The 25,702-nt window shown below is 47.5% G+C and overlaps 2 protein-coding genes across 3 annotated transcripts in view; both read right to left on the minus strand.

The window, feature by feature from the left end:
- LOC119400491 (vitamin D3 receptor) overlaps window positions 1-12,573 on the minus strand; it is a 113,063-nt gene extending 100,490 nt beyond the window's left edge. The window contains exons 1-2 of one of the 2 annotated variants that reach the window (XM_037667553.2): window positions 12,301-12,573; window positions 347-1,403 (exon numbers count right to left, since the gene is read on the minus strand). In XM_037667553.2, the coding sequence (XP_037523481.1) occupies window positions 347-1,401 (1,055 nt within the window). In that variant the 5' untranslated portion in view covers window positions 1,402-1,403; window positions 12,301-12,573. The remainder of the gene's footprint in view (window positions 1-346; window positions 1,404-12,300) is intronic. The other variant, XM_049418086.1, reaches the window with a different exon arrangement.
- Window positions 1-25,702, minus strand: part of LOC119400492 (motile sperm domain-containing protein 2) — a 200,481-nt gene that overhangs the window by 21,592 nt on the left and 153,187 nt on the right. The window lies entirely within an intron of this gene.

The following is a 25,702-nucleotide window of genomic DNA, read 5'->3' on the forward strand; positions in this document are numbered from 1 at the left end:
AAATAGGTTTTCCTTTTTGCACAGGCAATGTGTGAGTGCGCCGTTGATTCATCTGTTAAATAACGAATTTCAGTATCTTCTGAGTTGAGGCTTGCATTTCAATACGTTAACCGTTTTGCACATGTGTATTCCGCTTCTCTTTTTGATCCCTCACCTCCCCCCCCCCCCCTATTGCATATATATTCCCGCCATCTAAGCAATAAACGGGGTTGTAAGTGTGCGCTATGTCCTATCTTGCCTCCTCTTTTCTTCAAGCATTCTACGCTCTAAAAGAGTCCTTCCTTGCCAAGTATGTTGTACCAACTAGCTCATGCAGTCACCTTGTTGATGTATACTCAAACGTCACCTGCGAAGTAGCGCGCAATAACGCTCCTGCTGAAGGGTAAGGGTCTCCAGGTCTCTGATTCCGGCCCTGTCCGGACACAAGAGCGCTATCGCCGACAGCAGAAGCAGAGTCAGCGGGTCGGGCTTGAGCCTCCGCGTGGACACCAGAAACTTCCGGTGCAGCGCCCACAGTTCTACTGGAACTAAGCGTTCTACATCGGAAGCGCGCACAGAAGGCACCGAAGTCGCCTCGTCACCGAAGTGAACCCTCGAGGGCCACCGGTCGTCGTCGTCGTCGAAATTCATCGCGCTGCGGAGGAAGCACAGTTCGAGCACGGCCGTCCTTAGCAGAATGTGCCTGTCCGACTCGCGAACCCTCGCGAATGCTTGCAGTCCCTGCGCAAATCCGCTTATTTGGTGCACCAGCGTGAAGAACACGTCGAGCAACTCTGTCCTGGACTTCTCTTCGCGTTGAAGGTGAGCCGCGAAAGGGGCGCCGGCACAGCCGGTCACGTAAGCGTGGACCAGTTCTTCTAGAAGTACGACGTCTTCTGCAGACGGGGGCATCTCCAGAGGTCTCGGTGCCGGAGGTGGTCGGCTGCTGCTGTCGCCTTTGGCGAGCAAGCGCTGCTGCATTCGGGCTCTTCGTTCTTGCTCGGTCATCACCCAGCTCGCCTCCATCCCTATGGCGAGACACTTGGCGAAGCGACATGCCTGACAGCTCTTGCGGGACGCGAGCGTGATGCGGCAGTTTCCGCGGTTGGGGCACTGGAAGTGCGACTCGTTCTGCACCGAGCGTCGGAAGAAGGCCTTGCAGCTGTCGCAGGAGATGCCGCCGAAATGGTAGCTCTTGGCTCGGTCGCCGCACACGCCGCAAATCCGTGGCGGCCATGGCTTATTGGCTCCTGGCTCCGGGTTTGCCGAGCTAGCTGCACTGGGGGTGGGCTCTGCCGACGGCGAGGTAAGCGTGTCGGTCCGTTGTGTGGTAGTGGTGACGGCGGTGGTCGTGTCGCAGGACTTCTGACTTTGACTTGGGCGTTGGCGTTGCTGCGGGTGGCTTTCCTGGGCGTCGCTCATATCTGCGTGTGCATAAATTGCAAAAAAATAGTTTGGAACAGCCCTCGTACAAACGACCAGATGCATCTCTTAAGTATTAGCAAAAACCTCGGCCACGGTGAAAGTAATGTCATAACATGCTTTACACATTAGCCACAACCTCTACGGCATAGATCTGGCCATATCACGGTTCTACTATGGCGTACAGCCCAAATTTACGCAATCAATTGTGATATTGTTTTCTTTATTCGTTTCAGTTTGCTGTATGTTTTAAATAGGAAGCATTTCTTAGCGAACATAAGGCACTTTGAGCGTTTCTATCTATCTATCTATCTATCTATCTATCTATCTATCTATCTATCTATCTATCTATCTATCTATCTATCTATCTATCTATCTATCTATCTATCTATCTATCTATCTATCTATCTATCTATCTATCTATCTATCTATCTATCTATCTATCTATCTATCTATCTATCTATCTATCTATCTATCTATCTATCTATCTATCTATCTATCTATCTATCTATCTATCTATCTATCTATCTACGTCTGGATGCTCTCGTGATCGCCTCCTTAAAGGGGTCATGAATCACTTTTCCGAGTAATGATCTAATGACCTCAGCATCGGAGTTTACTGCCTCCCGAATCGATTGCCGCAAAAATTTCTCGAATCCTTCAAGAATGCGCGGAGTTACGGGGGTTTGGCGCACGCTTTCAGCGCTTTCTCTCTTTTCTCGTGCCGACGAGCGCACTGGAAGCTACACGGGGAGGGATGGCACGGGGGAAAGAAGTTACGTCAGCGCGCGTCATGAAACGCGATCGCTCTCCCGCTGTGATTCGCGCGCGCCATGTAGTGCGGCTACCATGTACTGAGGAGTGCGGCGCCGGCAAGTGGCGGCACCCCGTGGCAAGAAGCGCATCTGATCCGAACGCCGCTCTCGATTTACGTCGGCTATCGGCCAATAAGCATGCTATGTCTCTTGCGACGTAAACTGGCAGATCCGCGACGTCAACGTGCAGACGCCTCGCCCACCGACGAGAGTGAGAACCGGCCTCTGTTTGAAAAGAGGGTGCCTGGGGAAACGGCAACTTCGCGCTCCGCTTGTGGCCTTTACGCGGCGCGCACGACTGTAATATTTGGTAGAGCAGTTCATAGCCGTGTCAGCTTTCCGCAGGATATGTTTTAGGGGCGAAGCTCCTTAAGGCGGCACCCGTTCGTCCCTCGTAGTCGTCGTCGTCGTAGTAGTCCGTAACAAGTCTTACGCTTTGACCTCCAAGGTGGTGCCGGTGGGAGATTTCTCCTGTGCGTTGTTGAACAATAAAAAATTCGCAGCGTGCGCGTTAACTAAAAGCCGAATTCTTCTGTCTCTCATTCCCCATTAGCAGCCATTGGCATGTTCCAGTAGGAAACGTTAGTAGAAGTAGAAGTGTAAGTGTTAGCTAAAAGCCGACTTCTTCTGTCTCTCATTCCCATTAGCAGCCATTGTTTACCTCCAAGGTGGTGCCTGGTGAGATTTCTCCTGTGCCTGATTAAACAATAAAAATTTTGTTCAAAACGCCGTTGATTGATGAAATAAACCAACGAAAGACGCCAGATGTTTTGTAAAAGCAGAACGAAAGAACGCCAGATGTTTTTCTTAAAGTGTAGTAGTAGTAGTTGTATGTAGCCACCTCGCCCGATCGTCAACGGGCGAGGTGGACCGGCAACGGCGCGAGGACCCTGCCGTACGAGAGTTAAATCACACTAAAAGACATACTTTGCGGGCGATACACTCTAGTGAGCTTTCAACTTTTCGTCTTAATGTACATGATAAAGAAATTATTTCTACGAAAAACGCAAGGCACACCTTGAGCAATATATTTGGTTTTGGGACGCTAAATGGAACCATGAGGCGATGCGAAGCCGGAATACTTGCACGATCGCGTTCCGTTGGCTTTCGTTGGGCATGCTACCGACCTCGCGTCGTGGAACGCGCGTCCTGTCTTCCCTCTAGCCTGGCCTTTAATTCGCACAGGGCGAGCGGGGAATGCGGTCGCTCTTGGCGCTCTTTCCCTCGGGAGCGGACTTCTTTCTTGCATTTCACCGATCACAAGTGATAATGAAGGGACCACGTAAACCAACAGTACAATAAAAGTTTGATGTTTAATATATACACGATGTGCCACACTCTTTATATTATGTACTGGGCGCATTTCACGGAAGAGTTTCACGGTTTACAGATGATTCCCTCCGTAGCTTCGCCCCACTCATCATCATTCACCCCGTGGATATGCTGTGATTTTTTTTCAACAAGCCCAAGGGATGCTTCATGACCCCTTTAACTTGGTGTAGACTAAAATTGGCATGGGAAGGTAAGAGGATTTGACGAATACGACTGTCTGGTCATGACATGAATGACGTGAAAATCCTGACGTGTACGTCGTCAAACCCTTTCCTCCAGACACGTGTGGCACATACCCGTTTACCACGGGCCGCGGTGTACGGGTATGTGCCACGCCACAGGTGATTGACAGTTTGTATCAACCCAGGAACGGCGAGAACAGGCATTGGTAATTTAAATGCGAGAGCGTTTCCCACTAAAGGAAACCATGTGGGGATGCGAAGCAGCGCATGGGTCGACCTAAAGTTCCGTTCATCACGGGCACATTGCCCGATATTAACGCATCCTTGCAAGTGGAGCACACGATGAATTCACTGTAATTGCTGATGCTGTTACTCGTCCCGAACTCTTGTTGGAGCACGGCACGCGGGTTCATCGCCACGTCACGCGGGAGCACAAGGGAGCACGTGGGTTCATCGCGCCTCTGCAGAATATCCTTCCCCGACGCCATCACGTGATTGCTGAGAGAGTGTAAGGGGGAGAGGCCACAGCGTCTTACCGAGCACCTTACGCAGGCCCGAACGCGCTAGCGCGTGCCAGCGCGTTCTGACTAGGATACAACGCGTTGGTTCATTGCGCGTCGGCAGAATCTAGTTTCCAGAAGCCATCACATGATTGCTGAGAGAGTGCAAGGGGGAGAGGCCACAGCGTCTTACCCAGCCCCTTACAAAGGCCCGAACGCGATAGCGCGTGCCAGTACACATGGTTCTAAGGGGGAGAGGCCACAGCGTCTTACCCAGCCCCTTACACAGGCCCGAACACACTAGAGCGTGGTAGAAAATAGTGCCCCTTTTCTTCTTTCACGAACCACTCTCTCACACATGGTTCCCGAGCGGACGGTCGCCAATGGAAGGACGGACACAGCCCCGAGCAAAAGCTGCTTCCTGTCTAAAAGCCACGCGTCTCCCCGAAGTGAATCATGACGAGTGGGCGAAGCTCTGGGTATCGTATGGGTGAGTAACCGTACGTTGCCTCGTATAATGTAAATTGAGAGACATGAAGTGACACAAAGAGTCGACGACAAAGCTAGGTCCTAAGGTCCATAATGTCTACATTGAAGTCGCCGACTAGTATAAAGTGTTTGTGATTGTAGGTGTTTTATATTGTTCCGTCACAATTATGATTGATGTTCGTCGATTGTAAACTTTTTTTATTCACACACAAACATGTATGTTTCGACTATAGCAACGGTTGTCTTATGTACCGTGACAGCGGACAGTGAGAGTCGACGACAAAGCCAAGTCCTAAGGTCCATAATTTGAACGTTGAAGTCACCGACTAGTATAAAGGGTTTGTGCTTGTAGGTGTTTTATATTTTTTGTCACAATTATGATTGATATTAGTCTATTGTTAAACCTGATTTACACGGTACTGCGCCGTGCGCACGGACGCCATACGAGCAAGCATCGGCCCTAAGGTGCTTCGCCCCTAAAACCGACATCGGCAGCGTTGACCCGATGAATGCAAAGAATGAAAATTAGGTTCTCAGCAGGAATCGAACCCAAGCATTCTGCGTGGCAGTCAGGTATTCTACCACAGAGTCACTCCAGGTCTATAAACTGCTTTGGAAAAACCCTATGCAGGCAATAATGTCGGTGTAACGTGAATTGTGGTTGTGGTGCTGGCTATCTAATTTTACAACAGAGCAATAAGCACATACGTAAATATGTACTCCTATGATACAGGCGTCATATCAGGTTAACGTCTGTGGTTCCAGTGTTGGCTCCGCTTTTATAGCAGTCTAATAAATATTACATTTATATCCCTATGATTCAGCAAGCTATATTGAAGCATTGCTCGAGCCCGGAGGAATACATTACGAAAGTTACGTATGATAAACACATGATTGCACCATAAAGTGCCCTTAGTTTCGATAACACTCACGTATGTACCCTAACGTGAGGGCCGACGTTACGTCGCACCGTAAGTTACCCTTCAAACGCCAGTGTTGTCGACATGCCTCGTTTTTGCGTAACCATTTTTTGAGCTGCAGAACTTGTAGAAACGGAGTAGCCGAGGTGATATAAACCTCAACCTATCCACAGCAAGCCAGTTAGAACAGAGCAGAACATTCGAAGACACAAAGCCACACATGTTTTGTCGAGTTGATGTGGGAAGAATCGGTCGAATAAAGAGATGTCGACATTCCCTTTTCAACGACTTCTCATTAATTCAAGCCTCTCTCTCCTCCGAACTTCTGTCTGCTTTTATGTCCTGCTCGTAATTTTACAGGTTTGCGCAATAATAATCACGCACCAGCCAGTACAAACGAGATTGCTGTAAATATAACAGAGACGACCTAGTGAATGGCTTCGGAATAATCTCATTCAGATGAGTTCAGTACGCACCCGGAACTCGGTACATCTAAACGAGTGTTCGTGCATTCCTGCATGCGCTATGGTAATGTGGTGACCGCAAGCCCATATATGTAAGGATATATGCAAATATGTCGCAGTATACTCAATGAATTGCGTGTACGAACTGTAGTGCTCCACATTTGCACTGCACTGCTCTGGGCTTAAGCCGTTATTCTTACCACTTTCTTGTAATCCGTGTCCCACTAGGGCTGAATTCTAATGTGTTTGGTACAAGGCTGCATATTTTGTGTGGCTGGTGTTCCTAGCGCTCTGCCTGTGCGTAGAGTGTGGCGCCCAACTCAAAAGAGCGTGACTACATTTAAGTTACTATGTTGCATTTTATTCTTTCAGCCTTTTTCTTTAATTTTTACTTCGTGCGCGTGTTTTACGTATTAGTTGTTTGTTTGCATTATGAGGATAGACGACGCTTGTGTGACATGTTCCCCTACGTTGACGTTGTTCAAAATTACACCATCTCCCGCTAAAGGGGACCATGAGGCGATGCGAAGCAGCGTTTTGGCATGTCGAGCCCGCGTTTCATCCATAGCAGTTTCCCGCCGACGTTGCCGTTTGCGCTGGGCTTCCCTAGTCCGGAGCTCGGGGTCCGCTTGCCGACGTTTACGTTGCGCTTCGACGCGTCGAGCCTTCCGCTGCTCCGCGATCTCGGCAGGAATTAAGGTATTACTGCAACTGGCGCCGATGTTGACGTTGGAACTCATGACACTGGCGCAGCCAGCGCAGTGACTGAGCGTGTGTACGACCTAATGCGAGCCTTTTATCTAAATGAGGAGGGGGAGTGGAGAGGGGGAGAGCGAGTGGAGAGGAGATGTGTGGAGAGGGTTCGCGCATGCGCAGTAAGGGTGGTCACGCCTCACACCGGATTGAACTCCTCCTTAAGCTGCTTCGCATCTGATAAACAGCAACACCGACTCATTGCGTCATTGCGCGTTCACTGTTGCCGCTTAGCTTAAAGAGCCGCTAAACCACCCCGAGTTCAACGATGAGAGTGGTTTCTTTCTCGCCGTCACTAACCATTCCTACAGGCGCTATCTCCTCCTCGCGAGTTATTTCTTCATAAAACACGTCGACAATGTCAGCACTACGCGTTGAGCCTATCAGGATTTCGCGCTTTTCGGCTACGCGCTCTTATACACGCTTGCGCAGTCGAAAACGAAACGACGTGAAATCGCGCACGGAAGTCATGCGAGGCAAGGCAGAACGGGCGTGCGTCTGCATCGCGAAGCAGGGAAGGAGACAATTCACGACTGATATTCCTCGTATTCGAACCAATAGACAGCTTATTTCATCATGACGTCACGTGAACAGACTGGTTTCGTCACGAATTGTGCCAAAAAGACACTAAACGCCTGCAGAATAGAATAACGCGCTCGTTCTTTGTATTTTAAGAGGTTGCTTTAAGCGTCCTTTAAGCGAGCTTTCAAAATGCCGGGTCGGGGATGTGGCAATCGTGGTTAGCTCCAGTAACCGGTTCACCAAAGAAAGCTCTTCGATGGCTTCACGCGTTAGCGAGAACTATCACGGGAGCAGCCAACAAGCTGCCTAACAAAAAAAGCTCTAACTGGCGCGTCTGAGTTCCATACAGCGATCATGTGACGAAAGGGCACATCCTCTGGTAATGCGGGATGCACGCGTGCGAATGATTCGTTTGAGCGTGCCCCACTCTGCATGGCGAGAGGAAAACCAATAGACTCTACTAAGTGGCAAGGTTCCGAAACAAACACGCGTCAACATTTCTTTTCCTCCCCCGTGCATCGTTATTCGCGCCGCGCACATGTGTTTCTTTGCCGAGCCTCTGGAGACCTCGAATCTCGCACGCTGTGCACGGCGCCGTGTCACTGCTGCGTCCGCTCGCGGCGAACTTATCAGTTGCAGAGGGAAAAAAAAAAAAAAAACCGCAGCGGCGATGCCATACGCTTTCGTTGTACTTCTCATTTAACGTGCCTTTACTACAAGATCGTTTAATGAAGGAGGTACGGGATGTTTCCCTTAATCATTTTGGGTTCTCGTGCGGGATTCACAGTTTTTCGCAATTCCCACTGTGTCCTAATTGTTTGAGTGCAATTTCACTCTCTCTCTCTCTCTCTCTTTTTTTGTTCGAGCTGCTTAGGAGAATGTATAAGACTGCAGATTCGCTCTTTACTTCACTCATTGTATATATTGCGTTAATTATATTTTTGGGTATTCCATCGCTACTTACTGTCTTGTTCTTTTTTTATATTTGTGATGGTTATGTCCGGTAAAAAGTTAGCCGATCTTGAGTCTTTGTGTAAAGTATTGTTCGCTAATTGCGTCTTAATTGTGTATAACATATCTCTGTACCTGACTCTTTCGGAGCAAAAGCCTCCGTCAGGCTCCGTAGCCTCTTGCTTTTGCTTCGATTCCTGTTAAATGTAAAGCAAGAAATAAACTCAAAATCAAAGTGAAATCGAAAGGCTTTCTCAGCCCCCGCCGGCAGCTACATGTAAAGTCTACGTTTTATGGGTTCTTTATTGCACATCTTGCATTGTAAATCAGTCGAACGAGCTTAGCGGCGCATTTCTTCTCGAATACGCCCAAGACACCGTCGCGCCTAATCACCTGGCATTGCTACCGGTACATAACCTCGCAAAAGTTAGCTTCAAAACAAATTACGCAGTGGGATTTGGTTGACCAGCAACGACATTCTATACGACATTTTATATTCCCTTTAGACGTGATTTATGAAGGACTGTCTGTTAATGTGTCAAATTCACACAACTTTATTCCAAGGCACTCGGTATCCTATTGCAAGAAAGAGAAGTTGGTAATATGTTGATTTGCGTACTTTGCAGTAATTCATTATTATAATAACTAACAAGGGTTGAAAGTTGAGCAAGTTGGCACGGGAACATCTTCAGCAAAAACTGCGCAGCAGGACGAGGCACCAAGAAAGAAATGACGAAAACGAGCGCTCGTTTTTGTCATTTCTTGGTGCCTCGTCCTGCTGAGCAGTTTTTTCTGAAGATAATAATAACTGTTGGGGTTTTACGTCCCAAAACAACGGTATGACTATGGGAGATGCCGTAGGGAGGGCTCCGGAAATTTTGACCCCCTGGAGTTCTTGAACATGCTCCTGAATCTAAGTACATTTCGCCTCCATCGCAATGCGGCCGCAGCAGCCTGGATTCGATCCCGCGACCTTCGGGTCTGCAGTCAAGCACCATAGCCCCTAGACTACCGTGGCGGGTTTTGCAGCAATCAATCTTCATCAGATAATGCTTAAATATGCATTTATTCTGAAGTCACTCATGCACCTATTATGACATAAAAAAAACTCAGGCTCGAAATACATGGGCTATTTGTTATCGATCGATATCCATTCCGAGAAAACAAAAATTAGTCTCGGCGTGAATCCCGGAATGTGACACATCGAACGACTCGTCAAAGATGGTAGCGTATTCAGCAAAGTGATCCTCAGCAGCAATACGCACTACAGTGAGGTTAAATAAAGACGCATCGATTAGCAAGATGTGCAATTCTCCCACAAAAACAAGTTGCGTGCACAAGTGTGAACACAGCCCCTCAATGGGATATTTTATTTAACGTCTACAATTTTTAACTTTCCAAGACAAAGTTGTGTACGGTCCAGGCTTGGCATATTTATTCTGTGTGACAAATTCTCACACAGGAAGATCCTTGCTGCACGAAAAGGTGGTGGAGCCATGAAATAGCTGAGCGTTTAGGATTGAATATTTACTTACATCGCAAAATAAAACAAACTGAAGGCAGAGGAAGGACGACACGACACAACGCTCGCGTAGTGTATAGTCCACTCTGGTTACGCATTTCATTTGCTTTTTTTCGTGCTGCAATTAGGCGAAAAATCAGCCCACGCTAGGCTAGCCTGTGTCTTTTCATATCTGCGATGATATCTAGGCACGACATAGCTATCTAGATTCTGTTTTGTTCTGTTAAACTTGCTTGCTCGGGAAATATTCATGTATATATGGCACATCGACTGCTCCATTTTTCTGCCTTCTGCAGCACAAACACAAGAAAAGAACGGTAACCCTAAAATAAAAAGGAACAAGTAACAAAAGCAAATAACAAACTGACATAAATAAAGAAAATAACATGACAGTGGACATTTCGCTGGAGAGAGTTCACTTTGCAATACAACGTTTAGATGCGCCCATTTCTGTCTACGTTGTACACAGAATAACACATAACTTTATAAATGACTGCACATGGCTCTTCATCGCAAACCATTGTCTAGTTCAGTGACCACGAAGAAGTCTTTTAAGATGTTTGCCTCTTCCGGAAGATACAGGACACGGTCCGAGTAATTTCTGTAATGTGAAGGGGCGTTTGTCCAAACCTTCCAGTCTTTCCTCTCCTTTCTTTCATTTGCGCACTTTGTGTATTTCAGAAGAACGTGACCAACATTCTCGTTTTCATGGCCTGAGCAGCACTCGTGAGTTGGAACAGTGTATTGTGTATAAAACTATTTGTGCACGCTACCTCCAGTTGAAGCCTGTGAAGCGACGTCTCTATACGTGTGTTGTGGGAGATCATCCATCTGTCTTCTACCTTCTACCTAGACTCTATGCATACCATTCACAGATGTCTGTAGAAGCATCGCTGGTATAGTTTCGCTAACCCATGTGAGACACACACACCGAGTTTCTAAATTTACCGTTTGTAAAATTAGAATTGATTTTACTAACTTTACGAAGTTGTTAATGTTGCCAAGTTCACTCCTTCGCTTACAAAGTCTATGCAAGATTCTGCAGCGTTAAGTTCAGGATGACACTTTCGTATACCAGCGGGACTAGTTAAGAACATTGGGGTAAAATTGCGCGGTGCTTTAGGCGTGTCCTGAAACAACGTAACTGCCCAGGAAGGCCTGCACGGAGAAAGTACGCTCGAAATGTTTTGTTCGTGATAAAGTACGACAGGACACCTTAGTAAATAACTTAGCGTGCTTATAACTTATATGGAAATGTACAAGTTCATCATGCATGTGATTTCAGCATTAAAAATTTACATTGAACATACAATCATTATTGATGTCGAAACGTTCCGTACGTTCCATATCAGTGTGAGGGTAAGAGAAAACCAGTCTGAAGGTAATAGACAATATCGAGAATGCAATCTGTAACAAGAAGATTTGAGGCGTAAAAAATACGAGACCATTGTACAAAATCATTCAGGACCATCTTCATATGCGTAAGGTATCCGATCGCTGGGTTCGCCGGCTGCTCACACCTTTCCAAAAGCAGGAACGAGTCGAATGCTCCCAGGCTCTTTTGACCATGTGCCATGGAAACCAGCAGGACTTTTTCAACAGACTAATTACACAGGATGAATGCTGGGTCCATCACTATGATGCGGAGACTAAAGTCCAGTCGATGCAATTGAAGCACTTGGACTCACCGCCTCCAAAGAAGGCACGCACCCAGCCCTCGGCGGGCAAGGTCATGCTCACAGTCTTTTGGGACCAGCACGGAGTGGTCTTGATGGATTTCCTAGCAAAGGGTGCCACGATTACTGGGGCATACTATGCTTCACTGCTGCGGAAATTGCGAGAGACCATCAAGAACAAAATTACACCATCTCCCGCTAAAGGGGACCATGAGGCGATGCGAAGCCGGAGCACTTGCACGATCGCGTTCCGTTGGCGTTCGTTGGGCATGCTACCGACCTCGCGTCGTGGAACGCGAAGAGGGACGCTACGCGCGTCGTATCTTCCATCTAGCCTGGCCGTTAATTCTCACAGGTCGAGCGGGGAACGCGGCCTACAGGCGGGCGAGAGGGGGGCAGCGTAGGAGAGGAGAGAGAAGGGGAGGGGACGCGCATGCGCTCGAGCTCATCGCGGCGTTGAGCAGGGGAGAATTTCGGCATGTCTAGCCCGCGTTTCAGAGGAAGAGTGGAAAGGGGGAGGGGAGAGGGAAAGTGCAGAGGGGAAGGGGAGAGAGAAAGTGGAGAGGGAAAGGGGAGAGGGAAAGTGGAGAGGGGAGGGGAGAGGGAAAGCGGAGAGGAGGTGTGGAGAGGGGAGAGGAGGTGTGTGGAGAGGGTATGCGCATGCGCAGTAAGGGTGGTCAGAACGCACACCACCACCACCACCACCACCACCGGATTGAGCTCCGCCTTAAGATACTTCGCATCTAATAGGATGACTCGTGCAATTAACTTACCCGTGGATCACATCTTCACGGTGCTCCTCGGCCGGCGAAACAGGTTGCATGAGAAGCGATTACGCAGTCGGTATCCAACATGGCGACGTAGCACGTTGTTAAACACTGGAATGCGTAAACTGCACACGAAGGGCACTTCTGGCCGTCCTCTTCTGCGAAAAGTGCTCACGTTTAGAAAAAACGAGGGTCAAGAATGCAAAGTGGACGAAGACCTCGCAAACCGTGTTGGCGTTCCATCGTCCATTGTTGACGTGCTCGCATGCACCGTTGTGTCGTTTCGAGATGCGTCAGAATGAGATCATACGTGGCATCACTATCGGCGATGTAAGTTTGTCAAATCACAACACAAGAACTCCGGGAACAAAAGAAAACAAAAAGAAAACGCACTGTTGAGCCACTAACAGTGAAGATGATTTTCAATCCCGTCAGGTCTATCACCTTACGCTGCACGTTCTAACAGGTGACAGTGCTGGGAGTATTGCGACGACATTGAAAGCAAGAGTACGTCCACACGGTTCACGTTCGCGCCAGATGTTCGAAGAATACGGTTTTGAAGTACTGCCTTGAATGCGTGCAATGAAGCGTGCACTGCCTTCTTCCGTGGTACCTTTGTAGTGTAAGCACAGCGTCGATGGTGAAAATTCAGTGTTCCCTTGCCGTGGTTTTACAGTTAAGAATGCGCGTTTTGTTAAGCGAACGTAGTCGCCATCACGAGAGACTTATTGGCCAGAACTTTCATTGACGGATTTGAGAATACAACTACTCGCTTAATTTGCATTCTTCAATTCGATTCTCTTCTGAGGAACTTCTGTGCGCTGATGCGACTATGCGTAAGACGTGCTAACCCTTGAATGGTCACGTGACACACATCTGCGATCTATATGGGGAAAGCACCAGCATGTCCGACGAAACGGGTCTGATCGTTTATCGCTCACTCCTCATGCATTCACGATACGAACGCCGGAAGCGCGATTCAGTCAAACGAAACAGCATCGATCAGGTGCTGCCAAAAAAAAAATAATAAAACAAGGATAGTTTTGTGGCTTTGCGGTTACTCGACAGTTACAGGAACAGACATGCACCGGGAGGACTTAACGCTAAACTAACATCAAGGGAAAGAAGAAAGGACGGTTTTGAGAAAAAAATGCTGCTGCAGGCCCACGAGTTGAAAGGGACGATCGGCTGAGTTTTTGACAAGCGCGATGGCGCAGCTTTCTCTCCGTTTCCTGCAGCCTCCTCGCGCATGCGCGCCGTACGAGTTAGTCTGGTTGGTTAGAGAGAGACCCGCAACCTTCGACTAGCTGCCCTCGAAAAAAAAGAAAAGTAATAATAAAAGCCTAGCGAGCAAATGAGCAAGGACGCGTCCACTCGAAGGCCTCGGTTCCAGAGCCTGTTAGAGATCAAGGTGACGCAGTCTCGCCGTTCGTCACTTGGGAAAGAAGGAGAAAAAGAAGCCTGTGATGTAAGTGCGATATTGCTCAAGTATGCCTTGCCTGTTTATCGTTAAGCGAAGAGGTGGAGCGGTAGTTGGAGAGAGCCTCAGAAGGGTCTGCAGTTTAGTGAGTGATTGGTCGGAAAGCTTGAATCCGAGTTCATTTCGGTCGCTCTTGATAGCAAGAAGCCTTGCTGATAAGCGACACGTGAACTGAGCTATGCTTCAGAAAAGTCAACGGCAAGCCATCTAGCTAAAAGAAAAAGACAAACAGTTCATTCAGTGCTATCTCACTATTTAGAAGAAAGCAGGCTCGGTTTGATACCTCATGGGTTAGGAAACTAGCGAAACTCGACGCAGATGAGTAGTTTTCTGACTATCTTGTGCTAAATATTTGTCAGGAAATGCACAGCGCCCTGGAATAGACGTTAGAGGAAAATACACCCTGTACTTGATTTGGAAAGCGAGATATATATTTTCACAACATGATAGCGCAAAGCATCCCATGCAAAGCGAAGAAACAGGTCCGTTAAATCGCTTATTTCACCCATGGACTCTTTGCCAGTAAGCACACGCATTGAGAGAAGGTGAACTGCACACGCCAACGTAAGAAGGATCGAGTTTTACGCGGAACGGCTCAGTTTATCGAAGCAGCACTACAGGACAGACTTCCGCGACTGCCGAGCTTGTGCTTGTTTTTTTCGGTGGATTTTCAAGCGCTGGGAGCATTCATACGATGCAAATTGGCTAATATGAAGCAAATATCTCATATAGGACTTTTGCCGTAACTAATTTGTTCGAAAAGGTTTCGACTTGGAAGACAGAGAAGGAACGCGAATACCGTGGCCGTAGGATATGCTATATGTGTCGGGGAATTTTTCGTAAGGGGAATTCGGCTGTGTTTTTGACTGCTTAAGTAGCTGTGGTCTCTTTACTGCAGAACTTACAGTGTGCGGCATGCAATCGTAGATTTGACACAAGCTCTCAGATGTTAACCTTGTGGATGTGTGTACGTTTCTGCAGCTTTGAACTTAAGCACACCAAATGAATTAAAGTTTCCGCTCAATTGCGAAACAGAATCAAAGGCTGAGTCATATAGCGATTAAGAGAATGCAGTCATCACATAGATATAACTAATTTAAAAATATATGACGCTTTTTGAGGGTAGTCGGAGCTTACGTACAAAGCAGCTCTGTTCCTCGTAGCCGTGTTTTAACGGCAAATTTAGAACTGTAAAGTGTTCTTTATGAGGTGGAGCATGTTTATACAGCGTACATGCTGCAACTGTGATGCATTCACAGCACTTCGTTTTTCATCACGAAGTGATTTTCAAAACTTCGGGTGTGAATAACAAAGGAGCCTGTTCGATTTCGTCACGTGCGGTAAATGTTTTTGCAATGTCGTCACTACAGGCTGCAGTGAGTTGCTCTCATGACGGTAGACTTTCCTTCATTCTGCCCTTCGTGAACGTAGTCGTAACAGACCGACTCAGCCAAAATTATACTACACGTAGCGGGACGACCGTATCGTAGAGCCGTCGTTCGCTGAACTACCAAGACCACGCAATTCGGTGTGCCGGAGAACGGAGGAAAACCTGTTATTCACGGTGGAACTGACAAGTGCGGCGGTGTATGTGGCAACGGTGTGAAGCACAAAAATAGGCTTTTCGTAGCTTGCGATGATGTGAAGGGGTTCTCAGAACTTGCAAATATTCCCTTTATCTTTTCCCTCTCATTCTATAACTGAATAACTTTAAAATATTTGCCTGTCTTCACCTAACAGTATCGTGAAACTTAAGTAGAATTATAACGGGTAAACTCTACAGAAGTAGTCAAGATGACTGTTTTCTCATGCTCAGCTGAACGCCTACTTCTTCGTGGCATGTAAACAAATACAAAACGTTCGAATGACTGCGTTTGAATGTGTTTAAAAATTTAGAAGGCGCGATTCACGCACGTTTGTTCAAATCGTAATTGTATTTTGAAAACAGCGATTTCGGTGCAATGACTCGTACGTGTGCTACGCTTAAAAATGTTGCATAAGTTGTGCAATTCGCAGTTTTGCTTTGGTCGACTAAGCCTAGCAACACTAAATATATCAAGATTTAGTTTTCGAGAGCGCAAATAGATGTGAGTATAGTATTCTGATCAATTAGGTTTAACGCCAACAGATATTCTAGATAAATAATTTACGATGAGATGATTCTTAAAATAACTTACTGTAAAAAACAATAGTTAACCACCTTAAATGTGGTGTCAGGTACGGAACGTGGAGATGGACTTTGGGGGACAAATGACAGCTAATATGGTGAAAAGGTACGAAAATTATGCTATATCGTGAAAAAAAAATGTGCTTATTGAAAAAAGAAATGAAGATTCAGCTTGGATACTGGCTCAGATTTATCACAACTTGATCAACGCTTGAGCCGATCCTCGTCACATAACGATCATCTGCAACAACTGGAGAGTAAGGACATCGACAACTTACTGATAACCCCGCAATTCGTACACTATCCTCGCGTCTCAAACGGCGTGAAACATCGACGGAAGACACAAGCCGGACAACACAGAACTGAGATCAGAAGGAACGACGCATTTGCCACATGGTTTCGATACCGTAGGTTGTTATGCAGCTCTTAGATCATGACGACTCTGAAACGTGCGGAGTATCACGAAAGCACAGTCACGGGGACAGATGACAGAAGAAGCAGTCATCCGCACTTTAGGTCCGTTTCATTCTGCAGTCAAAGGGACAAAGGCTTCGCCATCAATGCTTCCTGACGTGGCGGAGTGTCGGGACAGTTTGGCTAGGCTGTAACAGCTGCAAGATGGCAGACGCCAGTTGCGTCGCATTTAGGCTGTCGAGGGCGAGTCATCAAGGACGCAGCTCTCACTATATCGTGGGACGACAGCACCCGGAAATGGACAAGATGTTCCATAAGGGACGATGGACGGCTCACGGCGCTTTGTAGGGAGCATCATCTGCTGAAAGGACACAGATGCCATGCAGTCATCCGACACAGCTGGGGCGATACAGTCTGGACGACCTCGAGACGTGAGAGACGCCGACCCTGAGCTGCCTTGGGGACCGGTTGGCAATCACGGGATACCGGTAGACGTCAGAAGCACGCCGGAAGCTGTCGCCGACGGGGCACGGTTCCGGCGCCGGTCACCGCCACTTTACGTAGTCTGCGGGCAGTAACGAGGACTATTATTAACCTCAGAACAGCTAACAATCACAATTAGGACGAAAGGACGCCGGATGGTGAGGAACATAGCAGGCCTCCGCAGCGTACTTCCGCAGCAGGTACGTGATGGTCACACCGACGATTGCGCTGGTGTCCTCACAAATGCACAGATCGAACAAATTGCCTCTGGTTTCGGTGGACACTGGTGCTTTTTTCGCGAACGTAGCATACGAGGACTACACACACAAGGTCTGTCAACAGGGAACCGGAGCTCTTGTTGTACTCTCGTCTTGCGATCCCAGGCGCTGTTCAATGGATGTAATCAAACTCCGCGAGCTTGCCTTGATGATCTCGGGTCGCGACATGCCCACATGCCGTATGCACATATTAATCCGGCGACATTTTGAAGCTGAAAGAGTGAACCCTCGCACTTGTCACTGCTGCAATGCTGAAGATACAGCAACGAGGTTGCAGTCAAAGCACAGTGCACATCACACGCTGGGCGTTGTAATCCGTGTCCAGTCCAGGGACTTTCTCTGGCTTGGCATCAGCGCTCCGATAATACACGGGAGTCGGGCATCTGGTAGATCCTTAAGTGACTATCGTAGTTGACTTTCTTTTTCGCTACACCCGCTATACTGGACGATGATTGATGTGTTTGTAGTTGGACATCGCGCAGTCAACGTCCACGAGTGTCTTGTCAAATGTAGCTCGGCGCAGGTTCCGAGGACACCTCCTCACTGTTCTGGATCAGTCCAAAGCGAGGACAGTTTGTCGCGTGGGCTCTGGGATGGAGATCTGCGAAGTCAACGTTGCGCTGCGTGTCACAGCTGGTGAAGACGTTTGCGATCGGATCTCCGGCAAGAGCACCGGGAGCAACGTCGGCTGGGCAGCGTCGCTCGCACGCTCCTCGCGTGGAGTGTCCTTGCGCAACCGACGCAACCGAAGCGGCGCGAAGTCGCCCCGGCGTCGGTTTGGCGACGACGGCCAAGGCTGCGCGCGCTCCTCTCGCTGGGCGCGGGAAAAACCCGTTTACTCGCCTTGCGCATTGGCGGACCTGCGGACCGCCGGCACTTTGCTACTCGACAATCCCCCGTTAAGCATGTAACGGGCGCTTTTCGAAATCGCCAATGATCTAACGGCGAAAACGCAACACTACGTTGGTCGTACGCGATGACTGAGCATGAGGTTCGATGCAGCATCCTAAGATAGTTAGAATTTGGGCCTATCAGACATGTCTATTGATTCACAGGAAAAGCACGGGGTCCCTTATGCATTCGCCTAAGACGACTCGAAGGCGGAAGCCGCCGCCTTCTCGGTCGATGTGCAATTATCCTCCCCCGCCCCCTTCGGCACCTCGCCTGGTTTTGCACTACCTCCGTGAACAAGCGACGACCAAGCGACGATTTCATGTGATGGCGTCATCATGGTACGTCACGTTATGTGACGTCATAACGACGTCATGGTAACGTCAGATATTTTGGCGAGTTGTGACGTCGTGAGGACGTCATCCCGTGATGTTCATTTTTTGCATCACTCGTGTTCAAGCTGGCGCCGCGGGACGCCGTTCGACGCCAACGGTCAATTTTCGCGTTTGATAAGGCATCTAAGGCTTTCGCCTTAAAAAACGATACAACGGAGAATATAGAAGAAACCACAGACAGGGAGGTCGCTGGTCCTCAGCATTTCTGTCCCATATTGAACATTTTATAGCGTCTGCGCAGGCCGAGTCTTCATTTTTTTTTGTTTCATTTGTTTCATTGATATAGTGGTGGAGTATATATATGCTGACTTGAAAACACATTTGGTTGTTATAACAGCACCGTGGTCTGTGTCCTTTCTTCGTCCCGTCTTTTTAGCGCTGTTTTCTACTGGAAATTGTGAACCAACCAACCAAAATGCCTACCCTGTACCTCAGCTAATGGTTATTTATTCCTGAAGACTATGCCCACTTTCTGTCCTGTCGTCTTTTCTCTGTTCTTGGGTGCTTGTTTTTCGCATGAAGCGTTGGAACTTTTTTCACAGTTGATTTGCGTGAGCTCGTTGGATGAATATTGAAAGAAGGTTTCTAACAGAAAGCGCATACATGGACAGCATTCGTCGTGCATCTTATTCCCTGCTGTCCGTGTCAGTGTTCGCTGCTGGAAATAATTTTGCATCTATGCAATCTGCCCATGCAGTCGCACAGAGAAACGAAGATGCGCAGTTTTTGGGAGATTTCCTTGTTTGTCAAGTTACGCGAGTGTTCTCCAAAATCTCCGGAGACGCTTTCGCTGCAGAAGTGAAAGGAAGTTCTGTAGAGTGTATGACGATCGGCCGGGATCTTCAGCATCGGTGATAGGCTGGACAAGACCAGTCGAAGGCTGGCTCAATAAAAGTTGCGGATGCATCTGCACATGGAGTTGAGGAAGTCACGCCGCTTGTTCTTTTTTGCAGCCTCTGATAGAGATAAAGTATTCAAAAGATTTATTCAGCTAAATTCCAAACCTGCTGTAGCAATTATGGACTGACTGCTTCGTTGCACTCACAACCTTATTTTATGTGCGTTCGTGCGTGCGTTTTTATGTGTGCGGGTATATATACACATGCAAAATTGAAAAATTTTGAGGGAGTGGGGGGGGGGGGGTTTGAACCCCTCGAATTCCCCTCCCTCACCTTGGCTACGCCAATGGGGACATCCGACCACCCTTTAGCCCATACGACTTCGGTGAAGGGTCGCTCGTAGCGTTGCAAGGAATAATAAACATGTGACCTCATGCCTTGGTTCCCTTCTTTGCCCGTTGCCTATTCCTACGCTGTTGAAAACGTCACCAACATCCCCACGTTTGCAGTTGGAAATAAACACTTTGCTTGAGTTAACTTTATTGTTATCAATGTATACCGGTATGATTTACATGCCACTGTCATGGTGTGCTTCCGGCCGTTTTGTTAACTGAATATATACCAAATTATACGCCTTGAGTGACACATACGAAGCCTGAATATCATGACTAATGATTGATAACTTGAAGCAACTTGTTAATTAAGTTTACAGTAGGATACCCGGTCATAAGAATTTGTTTCTTAATAATATGTATCTCGGAATACAAGTAAACGCGTCAAGAGGTGTGTAATGACCAAACGTTTCAGAACGGCTGGCTTTAAGCTAGCAGGTGCGTTTTCGCACCTGCTTGCAATCAACGCCGACTATTGGTAAAATCATGCATTATTACGAAGGACCAGTTATGGCTTTGAATATCGATACGGACCCCGAGGCCTCGAACTGCGAAACAAACATTGCCTAAAACTGTTTTTTTTCAGCTCGCGATGAAGTTAAGAACGGTAACACAGCATCGAAGGCGGAAACATAGTTTATGTCCTTGAGCGTGCCTGCCGCAAGCCACGCCCTTCCCACTGCCCTGAACCAACGAGAGGCTTACTGGCGCTCAAGTTGCACGATGGTGCTGCCCTCGCGACCAATCAGAAGTACGGCTCGAGCACGTTGTAAACGAGAGAGACAGGAAAGCAGGTGGAGCCGCGGCATAATTGTGGATGCGCGGTCTTTTTCTTCTTGGAAGCCACCCAAACCCTGGTACGCGATACATGTGACCTCACCCTCTGTTCGAAGTGTTTTTCTTTTTCTTTCCTACTTTTCTTTATTTTCTTTTTGCCCGCGAGTTGCGCCCCGCAGAAAATCGCGCCCGATGCGTCACTGTACAGGTACGCGAAAACTTTAATTGACAGTCTGAACACAAGAGCGGACATCAGCTGCAGGATCAAGCCGTTTGGACGCACCTTATCTCTGCGCGAAGATGAAAAACATCACTGCTCTGTTTACGCTTCGATCCCACCGGTCTTCCTGGAAAGGGTTAAGGCGAAACAGTAAAGGTACTTAAGATTTATGTGATAGCGCTTGATATCGCTTAATGTTCTGCGGAAACATTTAATAAAGAAGAATGATTCCTTATCTCTTCATCCCGCAAACCACGTGCCGAAGATAATTTCACAGCCATTACATGATACTTGGCATCCACCGTAAATATTTACCTGACAACGCGCTTGGCGTTTTCGTAATGCCACGAGTTTTAACAACGATAAGGCCAGGTGGGCTGTCCGTAGATCTCCTGACTCTTATAGAAATGGCGGACCATACATGCATGTGACATATGTTTCGGCGTTACACTTCATTCTTTTTTTTTTTTTTCAGAAAGGCGCGTGAAATAGTTTGCTCGCTGTTAAATATTCAACGCTGAACTAAGGTGGCGATTACCTAACCGAACTGGAAGTAAACAGGATCGGTGGTGGTTTATTGCAGTGACAGGACATCCAGTGGTGCCGTGACATACCAAATAGTCGCAAGCATATATTTGTCATTGAAATCAACATACGCAATTGTAGTCTATTCCAAAGACGGCGACGACGCGTAGCAGGGTGGAAAATAGTGGTGAAGGGTATAGCACATTATGGAAGAACACCGCGAAATACAGAACATTGAAACACACAGTACACGACGCTGTCTATCAACTTGATAGACAGCGCTTTCTCTTGCGTGTTTCCCTATCTCCTATTTCGCGCTGTTCTGCCATAGTGGATATAAACCAACTAGCCCACTTAAGAAGCCTTGTGTACAGCGCATTACCACGTGTACGGTCTATACAAAGTGATTATAATCGGTGTAGACCAACGGTGGTGATGGAACTCTTGCGAAAGAGACATTTTAATGGTTCGTAGTACGCCTCCCTGATGTTGATATGATGAAAGAGTGGCTTTACTAAAGTTCGGGTCTTTGGCAGCTTTGTTTAACATGCCGAACTGCAAAGCGCCGACAGACTTAGTGCAGCTATAGACTTTGACTGTTAATATGAGATCTGTACCCGCTTCACCTATACGGTTAAGTCGGAATAGATAACTTGCCAGCAGCTTCATTAAAAAAAGACCAGACGTTATGAAACGTTGTACTCACTCCATGTGTGCACGCGTCGCTGGTCGACCTCGGGCTATTTTAAGAGTAACGAGGATTTGGTACTCGGCCAGAACTTTGTTGACTAGGGAGCACATTACTTGTTAGAGCATGCAGCATCCTAACTCGGCGGTGCATTAGCGATCCGCTTATCTACGTCTCGCGAAGAATTTCACCCAGAAGACTTTTGCAGGTATACTGTACGATGCTCCAGCCATTCATTTGCAACGCTGTCCCGCAAGCTTGTCTTCAAAGGCCGTATTAGTTGAAATCCATCGTCAGTGACGTTGAAAAGTTTAGGCCATTAAAGCGACTTGATGTTATTACGCGGTGACGCCAGCTTTCCAGACTCGTACGATGCTTAACGTGCATATTAGGACAAGGTCGTGTGTTTGGCGATTAAGTTTTATTTCCGCTCAGTGCTTGCCATTCGCAAGCTAAAATAGCTATTCATGGTGTTATCCACTTATGCTAGCTCTGCAGCGCCGTACGCTTATCTAGATAATATGCTGTGTGCCCAGGCACTCGCTTGTCACTTTTCAGGACATCGCGGCACCGTAAACTCGTGCGGCTGATTGCACCTATGTAAAGAACAATTACTTTCTACCAGCCTTTCATAGCTGGGAAACTTTGTTATCGTTGTAGAAGTTGTGGAACCTATGGTAGTCTCTTGGGTAAATGCAACAAAGACAGAAAAAGATCTGTCTCAGATCTTTGTCCCAGACAGCTCTTTGTTTCAGATTCCTGTTTCAGACAGATAGATATGCCTCAGAAGGGTGAAAAAACGCTTATATTCACAGTGCACGTATACAGTCGCAGTGCGGGACGTTCAGCAAGATATATCTGTCCAGTATTGCAGAGTTACAGCATGTGGTTCTACTGCAACACCCAGAAGACAACGCTCACATCAGCGCAGTCCTTGCTTTGATGTGCCCACACAACACATTAAATGTGTGACGGAAAACGACAGCCATCCATCTGCCTGGCGAAGGTGTCCACAGGGGCCGCTCATCGGCCGGAGCTGAAGAAAAGCTTGCATTCCAACGTAATATACAAAAACAAAACAAATGTTTTGATCCCCTTTTGCACTATTGCAAAATTTAACTTCAGGCGTCAGCGCATTTGTGATGAAATTATGTTACGACTTCATTCACCCCGCGGTATCGTCGGAGTATGTGGTTGCTTCATGCTCAACCCTATTTTGCCCGTTTGATCCGCTATATACTGTATATGTTTATCCAGTTTTTCCTTTTCATGCAATTTTATGCTTTTCATTCTGTTTATACTACTTGATATATCTGCTCAATTATTTGCACTGCTGCTAGTCATTGTATTATTTAAACGTAATCTTCACCCAGGGTTCCATTCCCAGGATTTGGGGACATCTGTGCGTGGCGCCATCTATCGGCGGTAACGACGGCATCCTGCCGTAACTGAATGGGAGATATGCGAAAAAAAAAATCATATCTCTTGAAAAAAGCAAGCTATGAAAAACGACTCGGGGTTCTATATAGTAGAGACCTACTGGAACATTTTGGTAAAATTGCAGTATCGCACTACAAAGCCTGTGGCCTCCCAGGGCAATTGAACACCGCCCATTAGAAATACATGGGGCCCCACTGTAAAATTTTATACACTCTGGGAAGCCACGCGGTTTGTAGCGCCACACTGTAATTTTAACAGAATGTTCAAGTAAGTCTCTGCTGTATAGAACCGGGAGTCGTTTTTGATATCTGTATTTTTTCGTCAGGTATGATTTTTTTCGCCTATTACCCATTCAGTTACGGCAGGCCACCGCAGTCCCCGACGACAGATGGCGCTACGTGCATATGTCCCCAAATCCTGGTCATGCGTAGCAGGCTCGCACTTTGGGACCCTCGGCTGTATATTTGAAGCAAGACTGAAAGTTGGGCTAGTTGGTGATACATAATGGGCAAAAGCAGCGCGCAGACGGACGGGACGAAGAAAACGATACACAGAACAAGTGCTGACTCCCAACTGTGATTCTTTATGCTTATCGTTTGTCTATAAATAATCTGCGTATGCCAAATAAATCACAGTTGAGAGTCAGCGCTTGTTCTGTGTATCCTTTTCTTCGTCCCGTCCGTCTGCGCGCTGTTTTTGCCCATTATGTATATTTGATATATGCTAATTAACCTGCTAGAGAATAACGATTGATTGATTGATTGATTGATTGATTGATTGATTGATTGATTGATTGATTCAAGTTAGAGGTTAGATTAGCAATAATAAAAGTACGTATAGCAGTGAAGGTAGAACGTATGAACCAACTGGGAGATAGAAGATTATTGGGTGAAGGCCAATTAGAACGGCTGAAGCGGTCGTCGAGAACTCTGTTACAGTAATATTCAGAAATGAATGGAGAATGAATAACGATACCAAGGAAGCGAACGCTGTCTTTATTACGGATGATTTGCACCGAATTTCCTTACTTCATATTGTGCCTTGTAATCACATCGTGGTTTCGGAACGTATAACCCCAGCAATTATTATGGCATATTCTCATAACTGATTATAATATGAAGAGTCCCAACACGGGACATTAATAAGGTGGCGTTGTTTTCGAATTTCCTTTTCTCTTTTTTTTCGTGGCACCTGCAGCGTTAAATATCGTCAACGCTCCGCACTGCTTGCTCGATGATGGGAGGTGCGTTTAAGCCTGGCGCCGGCCGCCAACCTTGGCGTTTGCGGCCTACCTTGGCATTGCGAGCGCGAGATGTGTTACAGCGTCGTCGTCGGGGCCGCCGCCGCCGGCGCCGCCAGCGAAAAGAAAGCACAACGCGACAAGGACGACGGCGAGACGCCGCTCCCCCCGTGCCAGTGCATTATGCATTCGTTCTCACGAGTAGCGTGCAGCGTGCGACAAAACTGCCAGATATCGGAACGAGAACGCTGTGGTTCACATCTTCTCGCCGACGCTGCAACACGCTGTGGAACCGAGCTAACGCATTCAGGAAGCGCCGAGTTCACTTATCTACTCGCTAACCGACCAAGACTTTTGTTGCCAACGGATGCGAAAGAGATTGGATTGGATAAACGTATATTGGGTCCTCCAAAACACAGATCACTGTGCCGCGGGCCGCTCCCACGTCGGGACCGAGAGGCCGAGCCCATCAGCCTCTTCGCGGGCTTGGTGGACAGCCCAGAGTTGCCTTGCCAAGGATGGGTTGCAGATTGCCGCCTCTCATCTGGCAGAAGTGATGTTAGGTAAATGAGCGAGTTTGACATGCTGCCAGACCATGTGATCTAGCGAGGCTGGTTCCCCACAATGCGGGCAGAGATTTCTAGGATATAGTTTAGGGTAAATGATGCGGTGAAACTCCCCCCAAACGGAGAACCCTGCGCAGGCCTACCCCTTTCCACAGTGCAGTAGCATACTAGTCTTTACGGTTAACGTCACTGCCTTTCATCTCTCTCCTGTTTCTTCCTTCCTTCAATATGGCGACCTGTTGACAAAAGCGGTAGGTTTAGGACTGGAAAGGAAGGCGCAAGATACCTGTCACGTACACCGCTACGATCATCCTTCTTCTCATTGGCTGACCCCATCATCTCGCACAGCTGCTCGTCTTTAGTGTAGGGAGAAGGCGTTATTACGGCTTCACGCTGCCGTCAGCCAAGGCTTGGCTCTGTTCGCCTGTCGGCATTCTTCCCGATTGCCGACTAAGAAGGAGAGACGCCGGCTGATTGGTTCTTGACGCACTGTGGAGAAAAAGAAAAGTCTGACGTCACGCGACGATTCCATAATAAAAGACAACTCATTCATTGCGTTCAGATCGAATGAAGGAATTTCTGCAAGGTAGTGGAAACAGCGGATAGCAAGCAT

The sequence above is a fragment of the Rhipicephalus sanguineus genome, chromosome 7, assembly GCF_013339695.2.
Source record: "Rhipicephalus sanguineus isolate Rsan-2018 chromosome 7, BIME_Rsan_1.4, whole genome shotgun sequence".
Taxonomy (NCBI): domain Eukaryota; kingdom Metazoa; phylum Arthropoda; class Arachnida; order Ixodida; family Ixodidae; genus Rhipicephalus; species Rhipicephalus sanguineus.